This window comes from Aulonocara stuartgranti, assembly GCF_965226115.1.
Source record: "Aulonocara stuartgranti genome assembly, chromosome: 4".
Taxonomy (NCBI): Eukaryota; Metazoa; Chordata; class Actinopteri; order Cichliformes; family Cichlidae; genus Aulonocara; species Aulonocara stuartgranti.
The window spans coordinates 3,869,632-3,893,074 of record NC_138942.1 but is presented as its reverse complement, the minus strand read 5'-3'; the positions used below and the strand labels follow the sequence as shown (position 1 = coordinate 3,893,074).

At 42.8% G+C, this 23,443-nt stretch overlaps 1 protein-coding gene across 1 annotated transcript; it reads left to right on the top strand.

Annotated features, from left to right (window-relative positions):
- Positions 1–1,936: 1,936 nt before the first annotated feature.
- Positions 1,937–19,404, top strand: foxk2b (forkhead box K2b). Its single transcript, XM_082529214.1, has 9 exons — positions 1,937–2,422; positions 12,008–12,202; positions 13,294–13,447; positions 14,476–14,622; positions 14,719–14,912; positions 15,006–15,208; positions 15,315–15,560; positions 17,240–17,440; positions 18,085–19,404. The coding sequence occupies exons 1-9, from the start codon at positions 2,142–2,144 to the stop codon at positions 18,285–18,287; spliced, it is 1,824 nt and encodes a 607-aa protein (XP_082385340.1). The 5' UTR covers positions 1,937–2,141; the 3' UTR covers positions 18,288–19,404.
- The last annotated feature ends 4,039 nt before the right edge of the window (positions 19,405–23,443 follow it).

The window sequence follows — 23,443 nt, the reverse complement described above, 5'->3', positions numbered from 1 at the left end:
AAGGCATGCAAACATCTACACGGGCCCTCTCACTCACAGTCCAGTGATGAAAATGATGTTAAACAGACCCTTGCATACTCACAGGTGTGACAGGTGTCCCCATGCTTGGCCCATTGACAGTCTGAAAGATGGATGTAGCCACTTGGATGTCACCCACTGGTTTGTGGAGGAACCCTGTTGCTGAGCACTTTTGCTGTTGCTGTGTTGGTGTTTTTGAAACTGGAAGTGAGGCGTGACAGCTGGATCTGATTCTGACTGACTGGAATTGAGTTAAAAAGCAGTTCTGACTCACTGCAGTCACAGACTGCTTTGAGACTGTTTAACATAATGCTGCTACTGATTTTCTTCTACAATTTTCTTTCTGAAAGACAGCGGGTCAGGTTGTAATTGTCTGGGGGCCGGTGCAGGACTTATTTTACGTAGCATTGGTGGCTGCAACTTTAGTGCTGCGATTCATACTGGTTTCAGTGTTGCTTTAGGTTTTTTTTTTTCATTGATATATAACAAATCTATCAAACCTCATAAAGGGAGAAATTATGATGAGCATCCAGGCAAGAGGAAAAGATCACAGAGGAGATTCGTGGAGTGAAGGAGAGGGCTGATGTGACAGAGGAGGATGGTGTGAATAGGGTGAGATGGAGGCAGATGATCTGCTGTGAGAACCCCTAAAGAACACAGCCGAAAGAAGAGCAAGAACATAGAAGGTTTTAACGTACAAGTACAGATTACATTGCAAAATAAACAACAACAACAAAGGGGAAAAAAACATAATTGATGCAACTGATGTTGGCATTTGGTGCTATATTTCAATTTTTAAAAAAAATAGACAAAGCATTGGGAGAACGAAGGGTGGACCCAAGCGTACAGCACCACATAAGCCAACAGCTGTAATTTTGTCTCAAGCAACCCTCAAAGTGAGCGACCCAAAGTTTACTTTAGCCTCTTGATGTTCTGTGATATGCCATCCGGGACTAAAGGCTATATTATCAAGTCCACAAAATAAAACTGAATCTTTATTACTGCATAAATGTGGATTTCCAAGCTTTTTCTCCTTCATTCTTGATCATTTGTTTGCTTACACTGCTGCAGATTCCAGCATTTTCCTTTTGTTAAACTTTCCCAACACTCTGACCAACTGTGTATTCAAACCATTGATATGTTAACTAACCTTGGCTTTACCTCGTGGATGCACCCACAGGCTGTTAACACCTAATTATCACTTCGCACCCGATCAGATGTCTGACAGAGACATTGACTAGTCTCGTGCGCGCCTGTGCCAGCCACTGTTTACAAACAAGTGGCATGCAGATGGAGGGGTCATTCACCTGCAAACCGTTACAGCGCGGGGCTACAAAGCTGCAGCAAACCAAAATGAGGTCTGCCTGTCTGTGATGGCCGCCAGATGTGTGTACTGATTACAAAGCGTAACTATAATCACTTAAAAATATATCTAACCTCATATTACAAAGTAACAAGATGCTGCAAAGGAAGCGTTGCGCAAAACCAGGCGTGGATTCTGTAGTGGAGGAGGAAGAGAAACGGCGCATGGTGGCTTTGCGCTGATACCCCTCGCAGACCGTGCCGAGCTAAATCCTTCAAACTCCCACAATATAAGCGTCAGATTCTCGCCCTGGATCCTCGATTAATCGATTATATCGACGCACACTCGCAGATTATAGATCATCGGTAGAGGGGGTGATTGCTGCGACTGATTGCACGTGTAGAGCCATCGATCCGCTCCTTTGCTCGTTTTTCGTCCCCCCGCAGCTTGCAGCTCTCCACCCAGCCATATGGGCCCCTCAACCGACCTTGAATCTGTCCTCGGATTAATTCTCGCGTGTGATTGGTCGGAGACGCGGAACCGCACCAGCTTCCCTGCTCGTGATTGGCTTTTAGCGCTGTCAGTAAAGCCATATCCTCCCCTTGCTCGATTTGGTAGCTAGCCTTTCTCTCGGCGGTGGGTCGGAGCCGCTGTCCCTGGCCTCGCATGTTCCCCTTTAGATTCCTGTTTTGAATTTGATGCCCCTCTTGTAGTTTTGCTTTATTTACACGCGCCTCTGAAGGACCACAGTCGGGCGTCCGTACTCCAGTGCTTTAGTTTCCCCCTGGTATTTTTGGCGTTTAGAGACTTTAACCCGAACATGGCTGTGGTGAGCGGATCGTCTGGGCCGGTTGCCCGGCTCGAGGGCCGTGAATTCGAATACATGATGAAAAAGCGCTCTGTGACCATCGGCCGGAACTCGTCGCAGGGCTCCGTGGACGTGAGCATGGGCCACTCCAGCTTCATCTCGCGGAGGCATCTGGAGATATTCACCGACGACAGCACCGGAGATTTTTACCTGAAATGTCTGGGTAAAAACGGGGTGTTTGTAGACGGAGTGTTCCTCAGACGGGGCGCCCCTCCTCTGCAGCTACCACGAATGTAAGTTACCCCTCTCAGTGAACATGTGGGCTCCCATCTGCAGCAGCCAGGCGGCTAAAGTTAACAACATTGGGTTTATGTAGGCTAGCAGTGGAGTCGACAGCACCACGTGTTTTAGCATGTTAGCAAGAACCCCGCATCCTGTTCCCAATGCCATTTTTCTTTGTTGACATTTTTGTTAGCAGCAGTGTTATTTAGCCGCCTGCCTAACTGCCACATTTCAGCCATAGTTAGCTAGTTAACCTAGTTAGCTAAAAATAATCAACTTAACTCGTAGCTACGGGGACGCTGTTGTTGACATTGAATGGTAGTGGTTTTTTCTCTTTCTGTCACGTGGGCACCCTTAAGCGAGAAATGCATTCTCGTGATACTGTAAACATCCGTCATTTCGGCCATGTCAACACGTTAGTTAGCGGTTAGCTGTAGCCTCCCTGTACTTGTGAATGGAGCTTCTGTTTGACCCCTAAACGTAAACAAACCTGGCGTCCCCGCCCTGTCTGCTCACAGCAGCTCAACCTGCAGGACCTTTGACCTCGGTCCGCACATATGGAGGTCATGACAGCTGTGTGTGCCATCCAACTGTTAAACACGATATTCACGTCTTTTCTGACATACATTGATGTCCTGAGAGGCTGGTTTCCGAGTTGCAGGTTGTAGCCTGCTTCTCGCCATTGTTTAACTATTAGGCTTGATGACGTTGTTTTCTTGTGAAATACTCTATCAGCCAGACCGGGGACAGGTCTGATTGGTACTTCAGTTTGGTTTCTTTGTTCCAGTAAATCCCTGTATGAATGTAGCCCATGTTGTTTATACAGACACACTTACAGGTAATATTTTTTAAGGCATTATTTTTTGGGGGTACTGATTTGGCATTTTCAGAACTGGTGAATTGGCTATGAATTATTAGTAATTATGGAAACTGATAACTGGTATAAGGACTCGATACACATTTCCAGTTAAACCACTCCTCAAAAAAAATTATATAAAAGTAATATAGCAAGCTTAAAAATAATATTGCCTACAGTCTACTAATATAGAAATGGTAGGATAGGCTAGCCTCCAAATCATAGGTGGAGCCCAGCCTTCACCAAATGTTACTGCAGGAAAGTTCATTATTCTGGATTTCAGTGTAATGGGGAAGCTGTTCAAAAGGAGCGGGGTTGTGGAGCTGCATGGTCACATTGTGATGTTTATTGCAACTTCATTGATAACCGCTACCTTACCTTTAAACACAGCTCTGCTGAATGTGCTATTCTGGGCTCCGGTCTTTTTACCCCTGACATGTACTCATTCTGGCAGATTTGTAGGAGCTACACTGCTGACCAGTCCAGAGTGGGGACAACTGTCTGTTTTTTTGTTTTTGTTTTTTTTTTTCCCTTTCTTTTTTTAAATGCCAAATATTGAAATATATATGCCAAAAACCAGCCCTAGCCAGGAAATAGCCATACCAGTAAATCAATGTTTTAAATGCTCAGTTATGGTTAAAAAAAAAAAAAGTCATTTATTGTTTAATTTAATTGGCCAGTTCCCAAAATGTGCTAGTTTTAACGATCATTCCTTCATTTGTACTGATTCGGTTTTCATAATGGTGTCACTTTATTTTGTCATGTGATTATTTACTTTATTTACATTTTTTTTTCTACTGATGAATGAAATCTAAAATATATATGAATTTTAGAAATGAAGTATTTGAAGACATCACCTCGAAACGTTTCTGATCTGTGAAGAGACCCAACAATTAAAATAAGTAATATTTTAATTACTATCCGAAACTCACCTTCAACATAAATATTTGTTGCTGGACACCCTTTTTAAAATTTCTATACAATAATATATGTAAATCTCTGAAACAATTTGGTAAACTTTGAAAAATATATGTAGAGTATTAATTTTTAATTTTAAAAATTGCAAGTTTGTGAAATGTCTTAAAAATGTGCTGTTTTTAGTGTATTGTATTCAACCCAGATTTTTCCAAACCTTACCTGTGCTGAATACCATCCATACTATAGTCAGTAAAAAACATAATTAGATAAAATTACAACCAAAACTAAAACAAATCAGTTTTAAACAATAAAAACTAGACTGAATTGAGTAAACCCAGTCTGGAAAGCAACTGAAACTAAAGCGAATTTAAAACAAAATGTCAAAATGAAATGATCAGAAAATACAAGACTAAAGAACTTTTAGTGTGATTTTATTTTGGGTGTAATTTCAGCCTTGTAAGAAGAAGAGAGGGAAAACAACGATACATATTTTTCCTTGAACAGAAAGTATTCAGTCAGCCTTTTGCGTGTGATTCGGTTTAAAGAAAGAAAAAAAAAACTCCTGGTTTCCATTTTGCCAAAGCAGTTATCTGGGATTTAAGCGTGCCAGAAAGTGTTTAGTTTATTCACTGCAGTGCCCGGCAATGTCGACAAGCCTGCAAACTTCTGCCAGCTCTGGTCAGACTTTGCACACTGCTCTCAGCTATTGTGCAATATCTCAATATGAAAACACGTTTTACACAACACGGACTTGTTTTGACTTGAAGCAATTTCCAAATTGTCCCTTTGCAGAAAAATCTTTTCTGCAGGCATGTGCTTGAAAGCTGAATACATTTCTGCACTGCTCTTTTTCGGCAGCATACAAATAGGGCTGCCACGATTTGTCGACTAGTCACGATTACGTCGACTATCAAAATCGTCGACGACTGATTTAATAGTCGACGCGTCGTTTGAAACTTTGTACGATCACAAAAGACGCAGGAATAAGTGGCAGGATTTAAGAGTGTAATAACGGACTGAAACAGAAGATGGCAGCATTGCATGTACAAGGATGTCAGCTACCGTTAAACCCCGAAGAAGAAGAAGAAGCAGCTGTGTCCCAGAATTCATAGCGCGGCCCAGCTCAGTTTCCAACAATGGCGGCAGCTAGTTAGTTTTAATGTTACTCTTATTATTCTTTCTGGGTCACAAAATAAACGTTTAACATATTTTCAGGCGAGAATGTAGCTGTGTAAACCTCAAATATCGGCTCAGTTTATCAGGACACCGCATATTTTCAAAAGCGCTCCGACGTTTTCGGAGACATCTGTTACCCACTAGCTCGTTAGCGAGCCGGGGGCTAGGCTCACTAGCGCCGTGAGAACACCGGACTCCCCGCAAATCGTTTTCAAACCCACCGCCGTCTTTCGCTACTCAGGTTAAATATATATGAGTCACTTAGATAACTTAAAATGTTATTGTTTGGCTTTTTTTTTTAGTATTTTATTTGTTCCTGAGTAAATCAGTTTGTCTGAGATTAAAGTTATAGTTTTTACACAGCTGAATAAACGTGACGCAGACAGCTGATTATCAGAAGTGTGAGATGCTGGAGAATATACTCCAGTGTCCTGTTATATTTTAGATAGCAAGGAGTTTATTAAACTTCACCGAAACAATCTGCAAATTTCATTAAAATTGAATAAACTATCATCTTGTCTTTATTTTTAGTTAGCACAGACCTTAAACACTTAAAGCTGTAAGCTAATGATAGTTATATAAGACCAGATGCTGCTGGTGCAATAAGCTGTAGTTTTACGTCCAATGGATGATGATCTGATTAGTCGACTAATCGCAAAAATAATCGGTGACTAGTCGACTATCAAAATAATCGTTTGTGGCAGCCCTACATACAAACATCAGTGCATTCCCAAATGTAAAAGGCCTACAAGGATCAAGGAAGGAACAGCAGGGGTGTCAAATTCTCATATTGATCAGGCCAACTGTGAGCTTATAATCGCGGTTAATACGACTTCCATGAATGGAACACCACCCAGCTCGTGCTCACGTGTTTTAAAAGTAACCTTCATGTCACAGAAGACCCTTAAAAGAGCCTCGCTGCCCACGATAAGACGGGTGTAGCTGAGGAAGCAGATTGACAGCATGAGAGAACTCGTAGAGCCGCGGCTCAGGGGACAGGTCGGTTGTATTCCAGGGATTCCTTTTTGGTGATGTAAACGGAGTGAACAAAAAAGCAACAGCCTTCCCTTTCCCATCCTCCCTCCCCCTTCCCTGTCCTCTCCCACACCCCAAAATTCACTCCAAGTTGGTGCTCTTCCTGTCTTCTTTTGTTTACATTCTCTTGTGCAGGCTGGGTGGGGGTGAACATCAAGCGAAAGTCTTCAGCGAAACCAGCTTTGTTTGTTGCCGTCCTCACAGCTTAGCAGCGTAGCAACTGAGCATTTGGAGTTGAAGCCTCATTATTCACACAGAGGAAAATGAGGAAAAAAAGGCTTCTGTGATTGCATGTTAGAAGGGGGGTGTTGGATACCGTAAACAGCTTTCCCCTCTCTGAGCCTCATTCAGACTGTGAAAATGGATATTAGAGTAGCCGAGGTGATTAGCACTTGTTACTTTGTGTCTTGCAAACAATGTCATTTTGTTACCTCTGAAATTAGGCCACCTCTGATCATTTCAAACAACACAGAAATGTTTGATATTTTTCTAATCTGTTTATTTAGTCATGAGCAGAAATGACAGATTGATTCTGATTGGATGTTAACGTTTTTGTTCATTACCTAAAATTCTTCGGAACATATTTGAAACTTACCTGCTGGTCCTTAAAGTTTATGTCACTACTGTGTCTGTGACTGGCAGCAGTTTGTCTGGTAAATGTGACGATGTGTTAAATCCTCTCAGCATAGTGTTTGTGGCCTGCGTTCATCCTTTTTTGAAACTCTGTAATTTTACTTGTGGATCAAGAGTGAAGTAGCCCCTGTCATCACAGTCCATACCTTGTACAGCGTCTGGGTTCATTCAGTGCACTTCAGAATCTTAACTGCACGTCGCTGGAAGCTGATGATAAATGCGTCTGTCGAATGCTAATTGGTTGACATGTGGGCAGGAAGGGAATGGGAGGACTGTGGGGCGGAAGTTTCCGAGATCAAAAAATACAGAATGAAAAGCACAGACAGTGGCTGCAGTGAACATTTGAAATTCAGCTCTTTTATTTTTTTTATACAGTAGCTTCGCTCTTCTCCACGGCTGGCTGATGGACCAACAACAGCACAAGTACGAGAGGCCCACCGACTGGTTGTTCCACATACTTTGCTCGCTGCTTCCATCTCTGCAGGTACACGGCCCATCCCCCGACTGCTAACAGATAGCAAACGCAGTAATCCTGCTGAACTTAAATTCCTCGTAAGCCAACTTTCATCAGATTGGTTACCCTTAGCAAGCAAAAAATATGAACAGCAGGTAGGTGGGGGTTTCGATTCGGGCAGCCAGAGCTGTCATCATATTAGTGATAACCCTCACTAACATCATACAGAGCTAAAAGTAGGACAAAAGTTCATTTTTGGCTCCAACAAATAGTAAGCACATTGACATTGGCGGCAATTTCTGTTAGCATCCACAACTGGAGCAGTCTCAATGTATGACAGGGGGAAAAAAACATTAATGGTTCCATTAATGTATAAATGCTGTTATAGCGCCATGGAAACCTGTTGTTATGTGGTCAATGTTAGTGCTGTGGAACTAGGTCAAAGTTCAGAGTCCGGCTGGATTTACACTTCTGCGGGAAATCTGTCCCAACTTGTTGTTGTTACCAGGTCCTCGTAACCTTACATCACAACTGTTAAGTTATTGTTGCGTGGAAATTACAGCGTAGGGTTAAAAGGAGTTTCGGGCTACAACTTAGATTCCTTGCTGCTGCATAAATTATGTGACTGACAAACTTTCCCGACACGTGCCATGTACGCTAGCTGCGTGTTGCTAGTTTTTCTACTGCTACACTTTTAAAGTTGTGCACCGCGATTATTAACAACAAACACTGGTTGCTTGGTTAGAGGCTTCAAGACCTCCTTAACATGTTTGCTTAACTTCACCCCCCAACTGGTCGCGGGAGATGACCGCCCCTCCCTGAGTCTCGCTGTGCCAGATGATTCTTCCTGTTAAACGGGAGTTTTGCCTTCCCACTGTTGCATAGTGCTTGCTCATAGGGAGTCATTTGATTGTTGGGGTTTTCTCTGTGTTATTGCAGGGTCTTTACCTCACAATATAACCCACTGAGCTGATGTTGTTGGAATTTTGTGCTGTAAATATCATCAAATTGAATTGAACTTTGGTCAAACAGTACCTTAAAAATACTCCCACTGTAAATTAAGACATTTGTTAAATTATCAAAATGGTTTCCTTCTATACTACTGCTACTTTCTGACCGTTGATTAACCAGCTGATTAATGGCCTACCTGTGCAGTATAGAAAGCAGAATAAGTATCATATATATTTCAAAATGCAGCAGTGTTCATTGACAGCAGGATGGTGTGCAGCGAAGACAAAGCAACCAAATTATTTTTAAGATTTTATGATTTACTGATATATTTAGATTTCATTGTTCCCACCCTGTCAGTTGCTACTCGCTGAAAGTGTCTGATGTTTATTTAAGGATCTTCTATATCTTTAACAGATCTACAGGGAAGGCACAACCCTTCCTGGAAAGGGTGCATGAATAATCAAAGCGTCCCCCCTCACCTCACCAGCCAGGCTCCAAAAAGTGTTTCAGTCTTCTCCTGTTAGCGACAAAGCTAATTTGAGATGTAGGTGTCGAGGATAGAGTTCTCTCAGCAGATGCCAGCTCAGTGAGGGCCTGGCAGAAAAAACCCTGCTGTGCCTGGCAGACTTCAGCTAAGTAAAATGTGTCCCTGCACGGTCTCCAGGGCGTCAGGCAGCCATTTAGAAGAGTTCTTTCTAATCAGACTGTGACTGCTGCGAGACCTCCTCCTCGACTCTTTCCCTTCATCTCCTCTCGTGTACGGCAGCCGTGAAGCTGCTGTCAAATCCAGAATCGTTTCATTAAAAACATCCACTTGAAATCTTAGTTTCTAAGATTTTTTTTTTTTTTTTTTTTGCACGAACTTGAGCGTCAGTCATAACTTCACGTTCATAGATTGGATTAATAGTAACTGCAAGGTTTTATATTTGTCTGTCTTTTCCTTGCTTAGGTGGTTGCATTGTTTTCAGTCAGAACGCAGCTTAATGGTGTATTTATTTCCTGACCGAGTGTTGGACCGCTTCCCATCCAGTGTGTTCTTAGTCTTACTTCCCTTATTTTCCAATTTCTGTGTCAGTGAAATTGTCTTTTCTTCTTCTTTCGTCCTTCATAGCTGCTACAAATCACAAATGAAAAATTTTCAATGCAGGTGTTAGGCAACAGCCAGCCGGTTGGTGAAACTGAGGTAATCCTGGGCCTCGGTGAGGCCTGTGGTTCATCCGCCGACTGAAACGGCTTGTTTTAGCTCCTCTTTTTAATCACTCGCTTGTGATTAAGCTGCCCCTCGAAAAAAGATTTGAACAGTGGGTGAGTGGGGCTTCTGTGCTCACAGAGCTGTCTGACAGGGAGCCGTTTGGGTCTCATTGGGATTTCTTGTACATATGTTGAGACTTGGTAATGTCCAGTTGGTGCATCTGGTCGCTTGAGTTCAGAACCAACTTTTAAGCATCAATAACAGAGTTGAGCAACACAGTGGCCTTACCTATAGAGATTTCCCTCATGTATCGAAGACGTGCCTATTAGGCGACTGGTGAGGCTGTTGGCCATTGATGTAAGTTAATGTATGGTTTAAATGTGACTTGTAATCTTAAGCACTAAATACATCTGAATACATTACTCTTGTTGCATTAACCAGGCAGGTGTGTGTTTGTGATGGGCTGAAATGAATTGGACAAAATTTAATACGTTATTATAAAAAATGGGATCTACTGCAGGTGCCACTCCTGAACTAGATAAAGACTGAATGAACCAACAGCAAGAGAGCCTAACTGTGATACCACAGTTTCAATAATAAAACTTCAGTCTTTTGTTGAACACTGAACGGTTTCCCAAAACGCCTGATTACTCCTCGGATGATGTTCAGCAGTATAGGGACGGATGTTGAAAAGATTGTATTGATGCCATGTCTTTATCAGTTCTGGATAACTGGTGTAACTGTTTGTATTTTTATTAGTTTTTTGAGGTGCGTAAAAGCCCCGCTGCCACGATCAAAGGAATTGGCAGCCTTTGATTCCCATGGACTGGACCATCAGCAAAAGCAACGTTGTTATTATATATGTATTTTTGTAGTAATGAAAAGAGCAGCGATAACCTCGTTCACTAAGAGAAAAACGGAACATGTAGCAGATCTAACCTAGAATCGAAGAGACCACAGTCGATTGAACACTTCCTCATTTGACGATGCACCAACAACAATTTCTGCATTTCCTGCAGCGAGTTGGAAGGCAATCTGGGAAAATAAATGAAGGCTGCAAGGAAGCTGGATAAAACAGATGAGTGAATTAAGTCCCACACTGTTTGCATATTACATGTGGCTGATGTGACCGTCTTAAATAACTTCCTGAGCTATAACTGCTGGGATTTTAATTAATAATTACCCGTCCAATATTTAGTTTTGTTTTATGAAGCAGGCTTTCGTGTGTGCTGTGCAAACTGTGATTTTCATGATAGTCACTGTATGGCTGTATAAGGCGTATCCTCAGAGTTCTCGGAGGATCTCAGCCCATTCATTGTTGTCAACTCTCACACCCACAACTTCTTTTTTTTTTCCCCCCCAGACAGTTTGAGGGTCAATGACATGCTCATTCCTTTCCTGTTCCAGCAGCACTCTATAACATTAGTCCCTCTTGTTCTTCATATGCAGTTTTGTATACGTTGTGTAACTGTTTATGTAAACCAACACTCAGTATTTCTGTTTATCCTGTAGTTTAAAATAAAAAATCTGAAAATGAGTAAACAGCTGTGAGATCCACAGCTGTTGGGATTTCTTTAGATCTCCTATATCCGCCAGTCTAAAATTCACAACCTCTGGACCACACCTGTCTGAATCTTTGAACTCCTGCTGCTGCATCATGTATACAATCACACACTCAGCTGTGCAGTCTGCCTGTACAAACCTTTGTGAAAGACGGGGTCACGCTAAAGAGTTTGCTGAATTTGAGTGTGGTACTGCAATAGGATGCTGCTGTTGCAACAAGTCTGTTAAATTTCTTCACTCTTAAATTTTTTCTCTTTGCAACAATAAAGCTCAGAGTTGATCGTGGAATGTCTGAGGACCAACGCAACTCCACCAGCACTCTGACTCTATAAGTGCAGAGCTCCAATCCTCCGCCGGCATCGGCACAAAAGCTGTGCTGAGAGCTTCATGGCTTCATGGCGTGTGGCTGTTCGTGCTGCATCAAAGTCATTGAGCAACAGATGAATCGTTAAATGACAAAGTTTCTTCTTTTTTTTTCCACTTATTTCTTACAATTTAAGGAATCGCATTGACAGATTTCTTTCATTTGCTACAGCAACATTTCCCAATCATGTTTGTAAAAGAATTTGAAAATATTGAAGACTTACTGTTGTAATTGTGCTTCTTCTTATGTTGTGATCTCTGCGATTCAATGTGCAGTTAAAACTTCTGTTCATTGACAGACGTTGGCATGCTTTATGTGTAAATGAGTTTGAGCGCTGAATAATACCTCACAAACCTCTAAACCAAGAATGTCAGAGGTTCATGTCACCTGTGAATTACAGTTTTCATTGACAGCTGCTGAGTTTTTAAAATTCTGTGGGTTCCCTGTTTTGCAGGTGCACGTTCAGGTTCCCCAGCACAAACATCAAGATCGCATTTACGGCCCTGTCCAGCGGGAAGAAAGTGAAGCGAGAGGCGCCCGAGTCCCCCGTGAAGCCAGTGCAGCCCCAGATCTCCCCGCTGACCATCAACATTCCAGAAAACATTGCTCACCTAATGAGTCCTCTGCCATCGCCTACTGGCACCATTAGGTATTCATTACTGGAAATGATGTATTCAGCAGTAGATGTGGGATTGAAGTCTGAATTTATTTTTTTTAAAATGGCTTAAATATGCAAATTCTAATGTGCCTCACAGGTGAATGCTGGGTATTTAACCAGAGTGCATATTGCATAGATTTATGCAGGAGAGAGGCGTGTTAATAAGAGAACCCTGAATTTAAATGTGGGAGAATTCAAAAAAATGTGTTTTTAAAAAAAACTATGAGTTGACCCGACACAGGCAACGATGGAAAAGAGTTAAAACTGGGACAAACTCTCTTACGTGTAAACAAACTTGTATGTTTGTATGTACTAGAATTATTTTAATAAGCAAAAATCAATATTCAGTCAATTTAACTGAAGATTACATTAGTGGCTGATCCTGGATCAGTGCACAGGGTTATAGAACGCTCTCCCACGCTGCCTTAGTTTACCTTAAGGTGTCAGCTGACCTCGACATGTTCACTGTATATTGATCAGCTTAAGCTTAGTCCTCCAGCCACAGGGCTCGGAGAGGAAAGCGGATCCATCTCTCACACTCAGATCCTCTCAGCCAGATGGCTGCTTTCTTCTGACATGTACGCCATCTGTAAAATGTAAACATTAGTGTTCTGCTGTTAAGAAACAAACATTTAGACCGACGCTCGAGGCAGCAGGTGCTGTATATGCAGGGGTCGTGAGGCAGTGCATTTTTGTTTGGTGCACCCGCATCTCCAGAGCCAGACATGAAATATGCAAATCATCCTTTACATTAGGCCTGTTCGCCCCCTGGTTTTTCACACTGTTCACCAGATAATTAGACTTGATTAAGGTTTTAAAGCTGCGCTGCTTTAGGCCTGATTGTGGTGATTGCAGTGTTCCCGTGCGATCTGGGTGGTAGAGCGATTTGCATAGATGTCGTCGGAAAGCGTGTCACTGCAGCAAAGACTGCGGATGAGCAGAGCCAGCGAATGTAGTGACACCATTTCTGAAAAATACCAGGCGCTTATGTTGAGGTTTAATCCAAACATAATGTTGGCTGTTTATGCTTCAGCATAAAATCTCCTGGCAGCTGACTGTCCTCTTTTGTTTTGTTGCTGCAGTGCTGCTAATTCCTGCCCCTCCAGCCCTCGGGGTGCGGGCTCCTCAGGCTACAGGATGGGTGGTCGCATGGTCAGCTCTGCAGAACTGCAGCTCATAAACGACAACTCCCAGCCTGAGAACGATAAAGAGGCCTCTGGAGGGGACAGTCCCAAGGTGAGAATTCCCAGCCCGCTCCAAACTTCAGCCTTGGTCCAACATTTAATCACTTATTTCACTTTCCTGCGTCACACTTCACTTCAGACTATGTAACTCATTCCTTGCTAGATATCTTTTATGGATAACATGCAATAGGGCATGAATATGATTCTTGAAATATAAAATTATAATCCTTTAACTCAAAATGCAAATTATTATTGATGTTCACTGACTTGTGTATGTGTGATGTGTGGTGATTTATAGTGAAACAGCTTGAAACAACCTTTTTATTAACCTGATGGCATCTGAATGCCTCCTGGTTCGACCCTGAATTAGTATGCGAGTGTATAACCTGCGATGCACAGTTCGTGCTGGCCTGCAGGCTCTCTGCGGATGCCCCCACGGGATCAACCGTTAGACTTGAAGCCAACAACCAACTGTTGCATGCCTCTGAAAGCAGATGGTGAGAGTGATAAAAGCAGCTGCTGGCAGCCATTAACAGTCCTTCTACAGGTTCACCTATTAACACCTGATGAGTTTAACTTCTGACCAAAGATTCTCTTGGTCATCTCAGCTGCACTAAATGGTGACGAGCTTTTAATTTACAGCTTTTAAAGCCGCTGCTGTAAAAGAAGCAAACATGAATGTAAAGGTGGAAACTAAGATGAAGACGCTGTGACGGTCAGATTAATGAGATTGAAGCATTTGTCTCCTTTTCTCCTCCTTCTTCTTTTTCTTCTCCTCCTCCTCCCTCTCTCTCCTTCTCCTTGTCCTCCTCGGAGCTTTTGTCAAACATTACCAGCAGCTGAGGTTATTTTGCAGCCTGCAGCTGTCTCTAGTCTAGTTTCTTGCATACCTTCAGCATCGGAGCTGAAATCTATCACGACGCTCCGTCGCTGTGGGAAAAGTGACGCATGTCTGAATGACAGTCACTTTAGGAGAACCAGCAGTGTTATGTATTCATGTCTGTTGAAAGCTTGCTTCATGTGCGCTGCACAGGTAATTTGCTCTGGTGTCTAAATCTGCGTCCTGTCCCTTCCCCACAGGACGACTCCAAACCTCCGTACTCCTATGCACAGCTGATAGTCCAGGCCATAACGCTGGCTCCGGACAAGCAGCTCACACTAAATGGAATTTACAATCACATCACAAAGAACTATCCATACTACAGGACGGCAGATAAGGGCTGGCAGGTGCGTTTCTTTGCCTCAGTGTACAGATTCCTCAGAGACGGTCACACACGTGACCTCAGTCATCAATAAGTAACTCGAGACTGTTCTCTGTTGCAGAACTCGATCCGTCACAATCTGTCTCTGAACCGTTATTTTATCAAAGTGGCACGGTCGCAGGAGGAGCCCGGCAAAGGTTCATTCTGGAGGATAGACCCGTCCTCGGAGGCCAAGCTCATCGAGCAGGCCTTCAGGAAACGAAGGCCGCGGGGCGTCCCCTGCTTCAGGACCCCACATGGACCCCTCTCTTCCAGGTTTGGCTGCATCCTCCCGTGACAAATTTAATGGTACATTTTAGCGGACGTGGTGTGATTTTTCTCATTCCAACAACTCCTTCTGACTCTCAGGAGTGCCCCGGCATCTCCCAATCACTCAGGGGTGCTCTCTGCGCACTCCAGCGGTGTCCAGACCCCTGACAGCCTTTCCCGAGAGGGCTCCCCAGTTCCCCTGGAGCTGGAGACTTCCTCTGCTCCCACCCCAGTGTCCACCACAGCAGTCCAGCCCAAACTGGCAGTGATCAAGGAAGCACGCTTTGCACAAAACACACCAGGTGTGAGACGACACTTTGCGCCACACATACTGACTGCGCGACTCTTTTCTGTTTCTTGTTCGATGTGTTAAAACTTCTGTGCACCTCGATTTTTTTGCTGTGCCAGGCTCGCCTGTTAACAACCAGCCGGTACTCATAGCAGTCCAGCGTCAGTTACCTCAAACCATCAAGCCAGTGACTTACACCATGGCCTCCCCAGTGAGCACCAGCACCTCCCAGCCCACTGTCCAGACTGTCCACGTCCTGCAGCAGATCCCCGCAGGGTCGCTCAGCCCCGCCACTGTCATCGCCCAGCCAGCCACCATCATCAAGAGCGAGACGCAGGAGAATGGAGAGCACACAGAGGTCAAAGGTGAGCCAGCAGCTAGGGCATTAAATTCTCTACAAGGAGTGTTTTGGCTTTGAATTTTGTCAGAGTGAAATGTTTGGCTTCTAACCCTGCTTCAATTCTTCACCATATTACACAATATTACCTTAATCCAAGACTTGGGGATGGTTTCCCGAAGAGAGATTTTCCTTCTAACCATGTAAAATAAAGATTTCCTTCATCAGTATTAATAACTGTTGTTAATTTATTACTAATTTAAAGAAGATTTTGGCGAAATATTGACCTATAATGAAAAGATGAGCAGCGAAGGAGGTGCCAGACTTCAAACAAGACATGGGCGCCATTTTTACTAGCTTGTAGCATTCCTACAACCCCACTGTGCTCTGTGGGCCCGAAGATGCCGAGGGTCACCGTGATTAGCCACATTGAATCTTTTTAACTAATTAATAGGCTGGATAATTTAGTGGCTTTGCTCTTAAACTTTTATTCTTCCACAACTCAGAAACAAAGTCATGATTAAAAATATGATGGACTAATATAAGCGACCAATATTTAGACGGTTCATGAAGTTGTGTTTAATTTGAGACCCTTTAAGCTGCAGGGTTATCTCATTATCAACAGCTAAAGGCTCTGATTTCATGTTGATCCAGTTCCAGCAGTTTCTAACACGCGCTTTCATTTTTAGCTCATCCAGTCAAAGGATTGAGCTCATGTCATGGCAAAGTGTCCATCTGTTTGTTCATTTTGGCTAGTTGTGCAACACAGTCAGTCAATGACAAGAGAATCTAAAGTAAAGGAAGATTTGCATTAACCTGCGATGGAAGGAGGTAAAGTTTAAGTCTCTACACAGACTTGTACTGTGCAACAAAATGAGTAATCATAATAAAATGACATGAAATTAAAGGAGTTAGTAGCAGAACCAAGTTTAAAAGACTAACTCTTTCCACAGGAAGACATTTGAGCCCCGCTGTAGCCTTAATAACGAGTTTTGATACCTCAGTAGTTTCTGGGTTTTTCCATGGTTAGCTGCAGAGACCACCATCACTGACCTCTGATGCAAACACACTCGCGTTGTTCTACAAGCACGTCTGATATGTGACAAACTCAACTTCAAGGGTTACTCCCAGTCTGCTTCCAAGAGCTAAAGAGTTTAGCATCTCAACCAGAAGCTTGGAAATTCGACAATCTTGTATTTATTTTCTGTGACAATATTTCTTGAACCAGACTTCACGTCTTCCAAAGTTTCACTTGGTTAAAAGAAGCAGCTTTTAAAACAGTCATTCAGCTGCTGCTGCCATTCATGGTCGCAGTATTTTTGAATGCATCAACTTTCTAATCGGATCAAGTGATCCGATTAGAAAATTTCTCAAAAATGTGACAGTCTAATCTGAGATTCTGCCTTTTTTTTTTAACTTTGACAGTTGTTTGAAGTCACATGATCAAACGTGTCATGTTAAGAAAGGTTGGGGGGGAAGCCCCAGGATTTGGCACAGCTTCATGAAAGTCACCTCGGTGTTGTTCTGAAAACATTTCGCTGTTTGCTGTACCCCAAACACCGAGCGCCTCAGCAGATCTGATCGCTTGCACTCGGTGTTTGTTTGGTGTCACACAACTGACTGAGCCCTGCTCATACCTCATTCTAACACTTGTGATGAGTTTCCACCACTAAAGCCGGTGTTTGTGTTTGTGTTCCTCATCCTCAGTCAAAGTAGAGACGGTTCCTACCATCACCTCTATAGGTCCCTCCAGTCGGATCATCCAGAGCTCCCAAGCAGCCACCCCCCTGCAGACTGTTACCATAGTTCAGCAGGCCCCCATGGGTCAACACCAGCTGCCTGTTAAGGCCATCACACAGAATGGCACCCATAGCATCACCACTGCCATCCAGGGACCCTCCAGCTCAGGTGAGACACAGGAACACTTAGCAGGGACATCAAGGCTGGTTCAAGTCGAGATGTTTTAGATGCTTAGATGGAACTGAGACATTATTGCTTTTACGTCTGGTGGTGTATGGGGTATGAAGCTTAGAAACAAGCATGCTCTCTTGTTGCTTTTGGTGTAATGTGCCAGAATAGCCACTGGACATTTAAGCAACTATTCTTTTCCTTCTGGATTTTGACATCTGGATGTTAGAGGACAAAATTAAAAAATAAACTAACGCTTATTTTACTGAAACCTGTTAAATCATCTTTATAAACACGACCACAGCATCTAGAGGGAGAGATCCCTAGTGAGGCCTCCAATCAGAATAAAGCATGCTACAGGGGAGGGGGAAGTGGGCTGGCTTTCACAAAGGCTAATAAATGAGAACTATTTTGAACAAACCACACAAATTGAAGTTAAACACGAGATCCAGCAGCAGCGTTGCCACAGAGAATTTTTCTGCCTCCTCTGGATCTGAAAAGGTTTTTGGTGTGCTCACTTGCGGCAGCTGATCCAAACCACACATCCCACAGGCCTTCTGCTTCTAGATGTTATTGAACCACAGCTCAACAGTGAAGTGTTTCCTCTTTTAACCCTCGTCTTCCTGCTTGTTTCCCCCAAACAGCCTCAGCTGTGGCAAGCCCCCTCCACTTGCTGGCGGCCCACGCCTCCGCCTCGGCCTCCCTCCCCACCAAGCGGCAGAACGGGGACCAGCCTGCCGAGCAGCCGGAAGCCAAGCGCAGCAAGTCTGAAGAAGAGCCTGCCCCGGCCGGCGCACCAGATTCAGTCTCGTCGGCAGCTAACGACCAAGGCAGCCAACCCAACTAGTTCGTTTCCACACGCAGCGCGCCACCACCACCACTCGCTCCCCCTCCTAATCCACAGTTTCTCTCTCTCTCTCTCGTCCTCGTTGTTAGTTTTGTTTCTCCTCCTCCTCCTACCACAGCCGCCCGAGGTGCCAAACGGAGAAGATTCTGTTCCTTTTCATTTTGGATAATCTTGTTTTACACCATCAAAGATTAACTAAAAAAAATTGTCTGCCCCTTTAAAGACTGGAATGTGGGTTGAGAAGAAAATATAGGAATGGGACAAAGGTGAACTTGTAGGTGTCCCACCCCCCTGAGCCCCTGAAACTGGAGAGTGACTGAAGCGAGACCACAGGAAGCCTTAACAACAATTAACACTTAAGAGCTGACCTTTGACCTCAAGTGATCCCACTAGGAGAGGCCCTGACTCGGCTCAGGCTGGATGCTGCCTTTCTGCCGCGTCTACCTCAGAGCGGATCGGAGACTCCGGCAGCCAACAGAGAACATCTCTCCCCACTGACCCGTCGGGAAGCGTGACGTGACCAACCAAGCGGCGAGCGCGATGAGCATTCAGTGGTTAGATTTAAAAAAATGAATTTAAATTAGACTTTCAGAAAGGGATCAACTCGGAGCCAATATTCCTGAAACTCTGGCAGCTAGCCTCTCATGATACTGACCTTCCTTAATCGCAGCTGTACGTAGATATGCGGTATTTTGTTGTTCAAAATGTGGAGCGTAGGGTCTTTGTTTTTGTTTTGTTTTTTTAAACTGTGTTTTCACTTACCTAGAAGAGAAATAATTTAATTAAAGGAAGCGTACAAAACGGTGAGGTCGGTGACATTTCGGTAACCAAGATAGAAATCTCACTTTCGGTTTTGTTCTTTTTTTTTTTTTTTTTTTTTTTTTTTTTCCTGTTCAGTGAAGCAGTAACTTTTTTTCATAAACTTTATTTCCCTCGTTCTGACATATCCGTATGAAATTGCTTCGTTACGCCTACATATTTTAATACGTGCACAGATAACCGATATAAGCATATGAAATCTCCTTGTGTAGTTCCAGATGTTGACCTTGCATGTGTCCGACAACAGATGTTGTTAAATGTAAATTGAAGAGGAAAAAAAAAGACTGCTTTGTCCCAACCAGACCTGCACTTAATTGAATGTTTGTGTTTTATTTTCCCTTTTGTTTTTTGTTTTCTGTTTCTCCTCACACCCGCCGCCGCCTCCTCCTCCTCCTGGTCCTTCCCGGCTGTGTTGACGTTGTGGTGTTGGCTAACCCCGCCCAACCCCCCCCTTTTGCTTAATTAACTTTTGCTCTGTTCTGGTGAACCAGCGAGTCTTTTTCCTTTTTATTTTTTATTTTTATTTTTTTTCTTCCTGATTGTACATGTTTCAACCAACAGTAAAAGGAAACAAAAATGTTTGTTCTGCTTCAGTGGAGAAATGCTTTTTTTTTTTTTTTTTTTTTTTTTTTTAAATAAATTAATTTAACGTCCTTTTTTTCCCCCCCCTTATCTTTTGCTTCCGTGGTGCATCTATATAGTGTGTGTGGTTCTTTTCCCCTTTCAGTAAATGGTAAACAATGTGGTTATAGTTCCACTCCTCCACCAGGGGGCAGCATTGGAACATCTTTAAATAGGTCAGCTGGTGAGAAAAGCATGTTTATCATGTTCTCTAACATATTAGTGCTCAGTTGGTGACCTCATAAGTCTTGAGCCACTCCTCCTTTTTTGTTGTTTTTATGTTAAGAAAACGGGGAAATAGGTTCTAACATTCATTGAAAAACAATATAAGACAAAAATCAAGTTGTTCATTTGACCAAATTAATTCTCCACAGCACCACAACTCTTTCAGACAGCTTCCTTGTAATTTAAGTACTCATAAGGAATAGCTCTCCAGGCTTCACTGACATTCAGCCTCTTTGGATGTCGGCTGCCTTTTGTTCCGTTCTAAGGATGATCCCACACTGCTTCAGTAATGGAGGTCCAGGCTCTGGAAGACAATCAATGACTGATGGTGTTCTACTATGCTTTTGTTTTCCTTTTTTCTCTATCCAAGTACACTTTCACTGCATTTTCAGTGGGTTTGGGGTCATTGGGGCAGCTCTATTTTTAAGCCTAAAAATGTGGATGAAAGTCTGACAGATCTCTGGGTTCATAATTCCATCAGTTTTGACAAATCTCCAACACCACTGACTGAAATATAGTCCCAAACCATGACAGAGCCTCCATGTTTTACAGACAGCTGTCAGGAGAGCTAGAACAAACACTGACTTTTGCACCTCTCCTGACTTCATCATCTCTCTAGACCTATTAATTCTTCTTCAGTCTTCCACTTGTCCCGTTTCCTCAATTTTCTATCTTTAAGGACGTGCTATACACAGATGTCAGAGTATGCTGTTTGCTGTGGACTTCAGAAATCACATTGCTGGTGAAAATACTATTTTATGTCTATCAAACCCAAAAGGTTTGGGGGGGATGTTGACTTTTGTCTCAATCCCTTAGTCCTTGAATGATTCATAGATTACTGTTAAGTGGCTTAACAGGACAATTCCTGAAAATGATCAGGTACAAGGACTGGACTGAAGATGAGTGAAAAGTAGCCAAAGAAAATCTTTGAAAGATCTTCAGAAAGCCTGAAGAACTATTACGGAAGACCACTCAAAACAAAAAAATTAAAAGAAATTAGACGTTAGACTTCATTCGAAAACTGTTCCTTGGAAGCAAAATCTACAGAAACGAAAAAATCCATCAGAAAACGTTGGTTCAGGTTACTTTATTTGGGGGTATTTGGTTTACAGTATGTGTCTGAGCCATCCTCATATGCACATTTTCCAAAGGAACAAACTGGTAAGGTTAGTATAACAGTGGAAAACCAAATTATGCACACAACATCGTATTAGAAAAGCTTTTACGTCACCAGAACTCTCTTATAAAGCAGTCTTCTGCACTCTAGGACTGAAATCCTCTGGAAGGAAACAACTGACACTTGTGCCAAAAAAGTGTTCAGGTAACCGCGGCCCAGCTACTGATGTTTTTGCCTCGTGTACAGAGATGTTGGGTCAGGCTGTGGCACACCAATCAAACCCTGATAAGAAACAGAAACTGCAAAACTGAATGCACCGTGACACTAAATGAGGTTCTGAAGGGTACTGTATTACAGAGAGCTAATAATATGATGTTGGTCAGAAATTAATATGCTTCACATGTTTTAGCATGCAACCTTAACCTTATCAAAAAGTATTTGATAAGGTTAAAGTTATTTAAACCACTCCAACTTGAATTATACAGTGCCCAGTCTGGACAGTGGTATCCTTAAAATGCTTCAATAATTAAAGACCAAGATGGTTCTTTCAGCAAACACATGGCAACAGTGGAGAGGAAGAACGTCCTGAACAGAACTATTCTCAGAGAAAGACTTCCAACTACTGAAGACTGAAGGGATAACTCCAACCAGGATTTAAAATCTGGGACTCTTCACCGTTTGGTCTTAGAACTGAAGAAGCTTCTCAGATGAAACATCTTCAAGAAACTTAAAGATGTCCAGTCGCTTTTCTTTCCAAGCTCCTTAAAATACTGAAAACAGAAGATAAAAGTTACTGGAATACACTCGGGACAAGGAGAATAACTAAAGGATGGTTCAGTGTAACCTGAACTCTAAGCTTTAATCATGAAGGAAAGTTGGAGATGAACCAAAGAAAAGTATTTTTGTTGTAGGATGGTGGATGCTGTAGCCTTTTCCAAGATATAGGAGCCCGGATGGTAAAAAGATAAACAAAAGGGCAGGAGGGGGGGAGATTAAATCATGTTGCACAACCAAACAAAAATTTTGTGACAATATTTTGTCTAAGTTTCTGTTGCCAAGGATAAAATTTTATAACATAATTTAGTGCAGCTGAGTCAACCTTTGGGTTAGTTTGTTTCCAAACGATATTAAAAACTAGGGACTCAGTACACCTGATGTACAATACGTGACGTTTCCAAGAACAAAGACCACATTTGAGCCATCGCACACATACTGTAGGTGTTTTAGGTGAAACCGAATCACCGACCAAGGAATAAAAATTCCTGGTTTATTAGACTAAGAAGCAGCAGAGCTTATAAAACATCTGCTCGCTGATGGTTTGTTTCTGTGTCGATGTTGTTCTGACGCCCAGGCAGCGGTGAAACAATTATCCTGTCTGCGCCCTGCAGAGTTCCCACATTCCTCCTTTGTGATGAGGAGCTAAATTAAGCCGCTTTGTCGAAGGTGTTTCCTCACTTGGGCTGCCTTGTACTGTCTGGTGTAGACAATGCTGTGCAAAAACACTTTGTATCCTCCTCCACGGTGCCCTTAACTAAACTTAACTGTATTAGAGAGAAATTGGGTTTCTAGCAAGACACTGATGCAAATATTTGACCACAGTCACTCTGGGATTACATCAAAATAAAGACGGGTTTCTGAACAGGATATATGCACTTTTAAAGACACAAAAACACTGAACAAAGTTGAACACTTGAGGCTGGTTCCTAAATCAAGTCAAGGTTTTGCTGTCATGTGACTGATAACCATCTAAGATAAAACAAATAATCAATTTTAGAGGTTTGACAATCGAAGTGATGATGTAGGGTCTGGTGAATAAAACCCTACAGACGCAGACGTAGAGACCAGTCGGTGACAGCACTATCAGCCCTACTGGCTGGCATTTGGTTCCTCGAAGTTGCTGCCTGTCATTCTCAAACAGGATCAAACACCAAAAGCATCCATACGACTGTTTTGGTCGTAGCAGATTGCCAGATTCAGATTCAGCAGCATAATACAGTTGGTGGTTATATCATGTCAGATATGGCAGACAGCTCTCAAGCAATAGGTGCATAACATCATATGAGACGTTTTGAGCTTATTATCAGCTCATGTTATGATTTTTCAATAGCAGATTTGTTCAGGGGAAGTTATTGGTAGAAAAATCCTATCTGAATGCAAATGCTAGTTGGGTGTTTCATCAGCTAATACAAGCATACTAGCTTATGGGCAGAACTACTCATTTTAGCCAATAAATCAGTCATAGCCAACACATATTCAAATCTGTTGCTCAATCCACAAATGCATTTTCCTCACAGTTACAGCTACAGTTGCCTGGATCGTCACATCTGTCAATCGAAGCAGCCTAACTTTACACCTTACCAGCATTCAAAAGGAT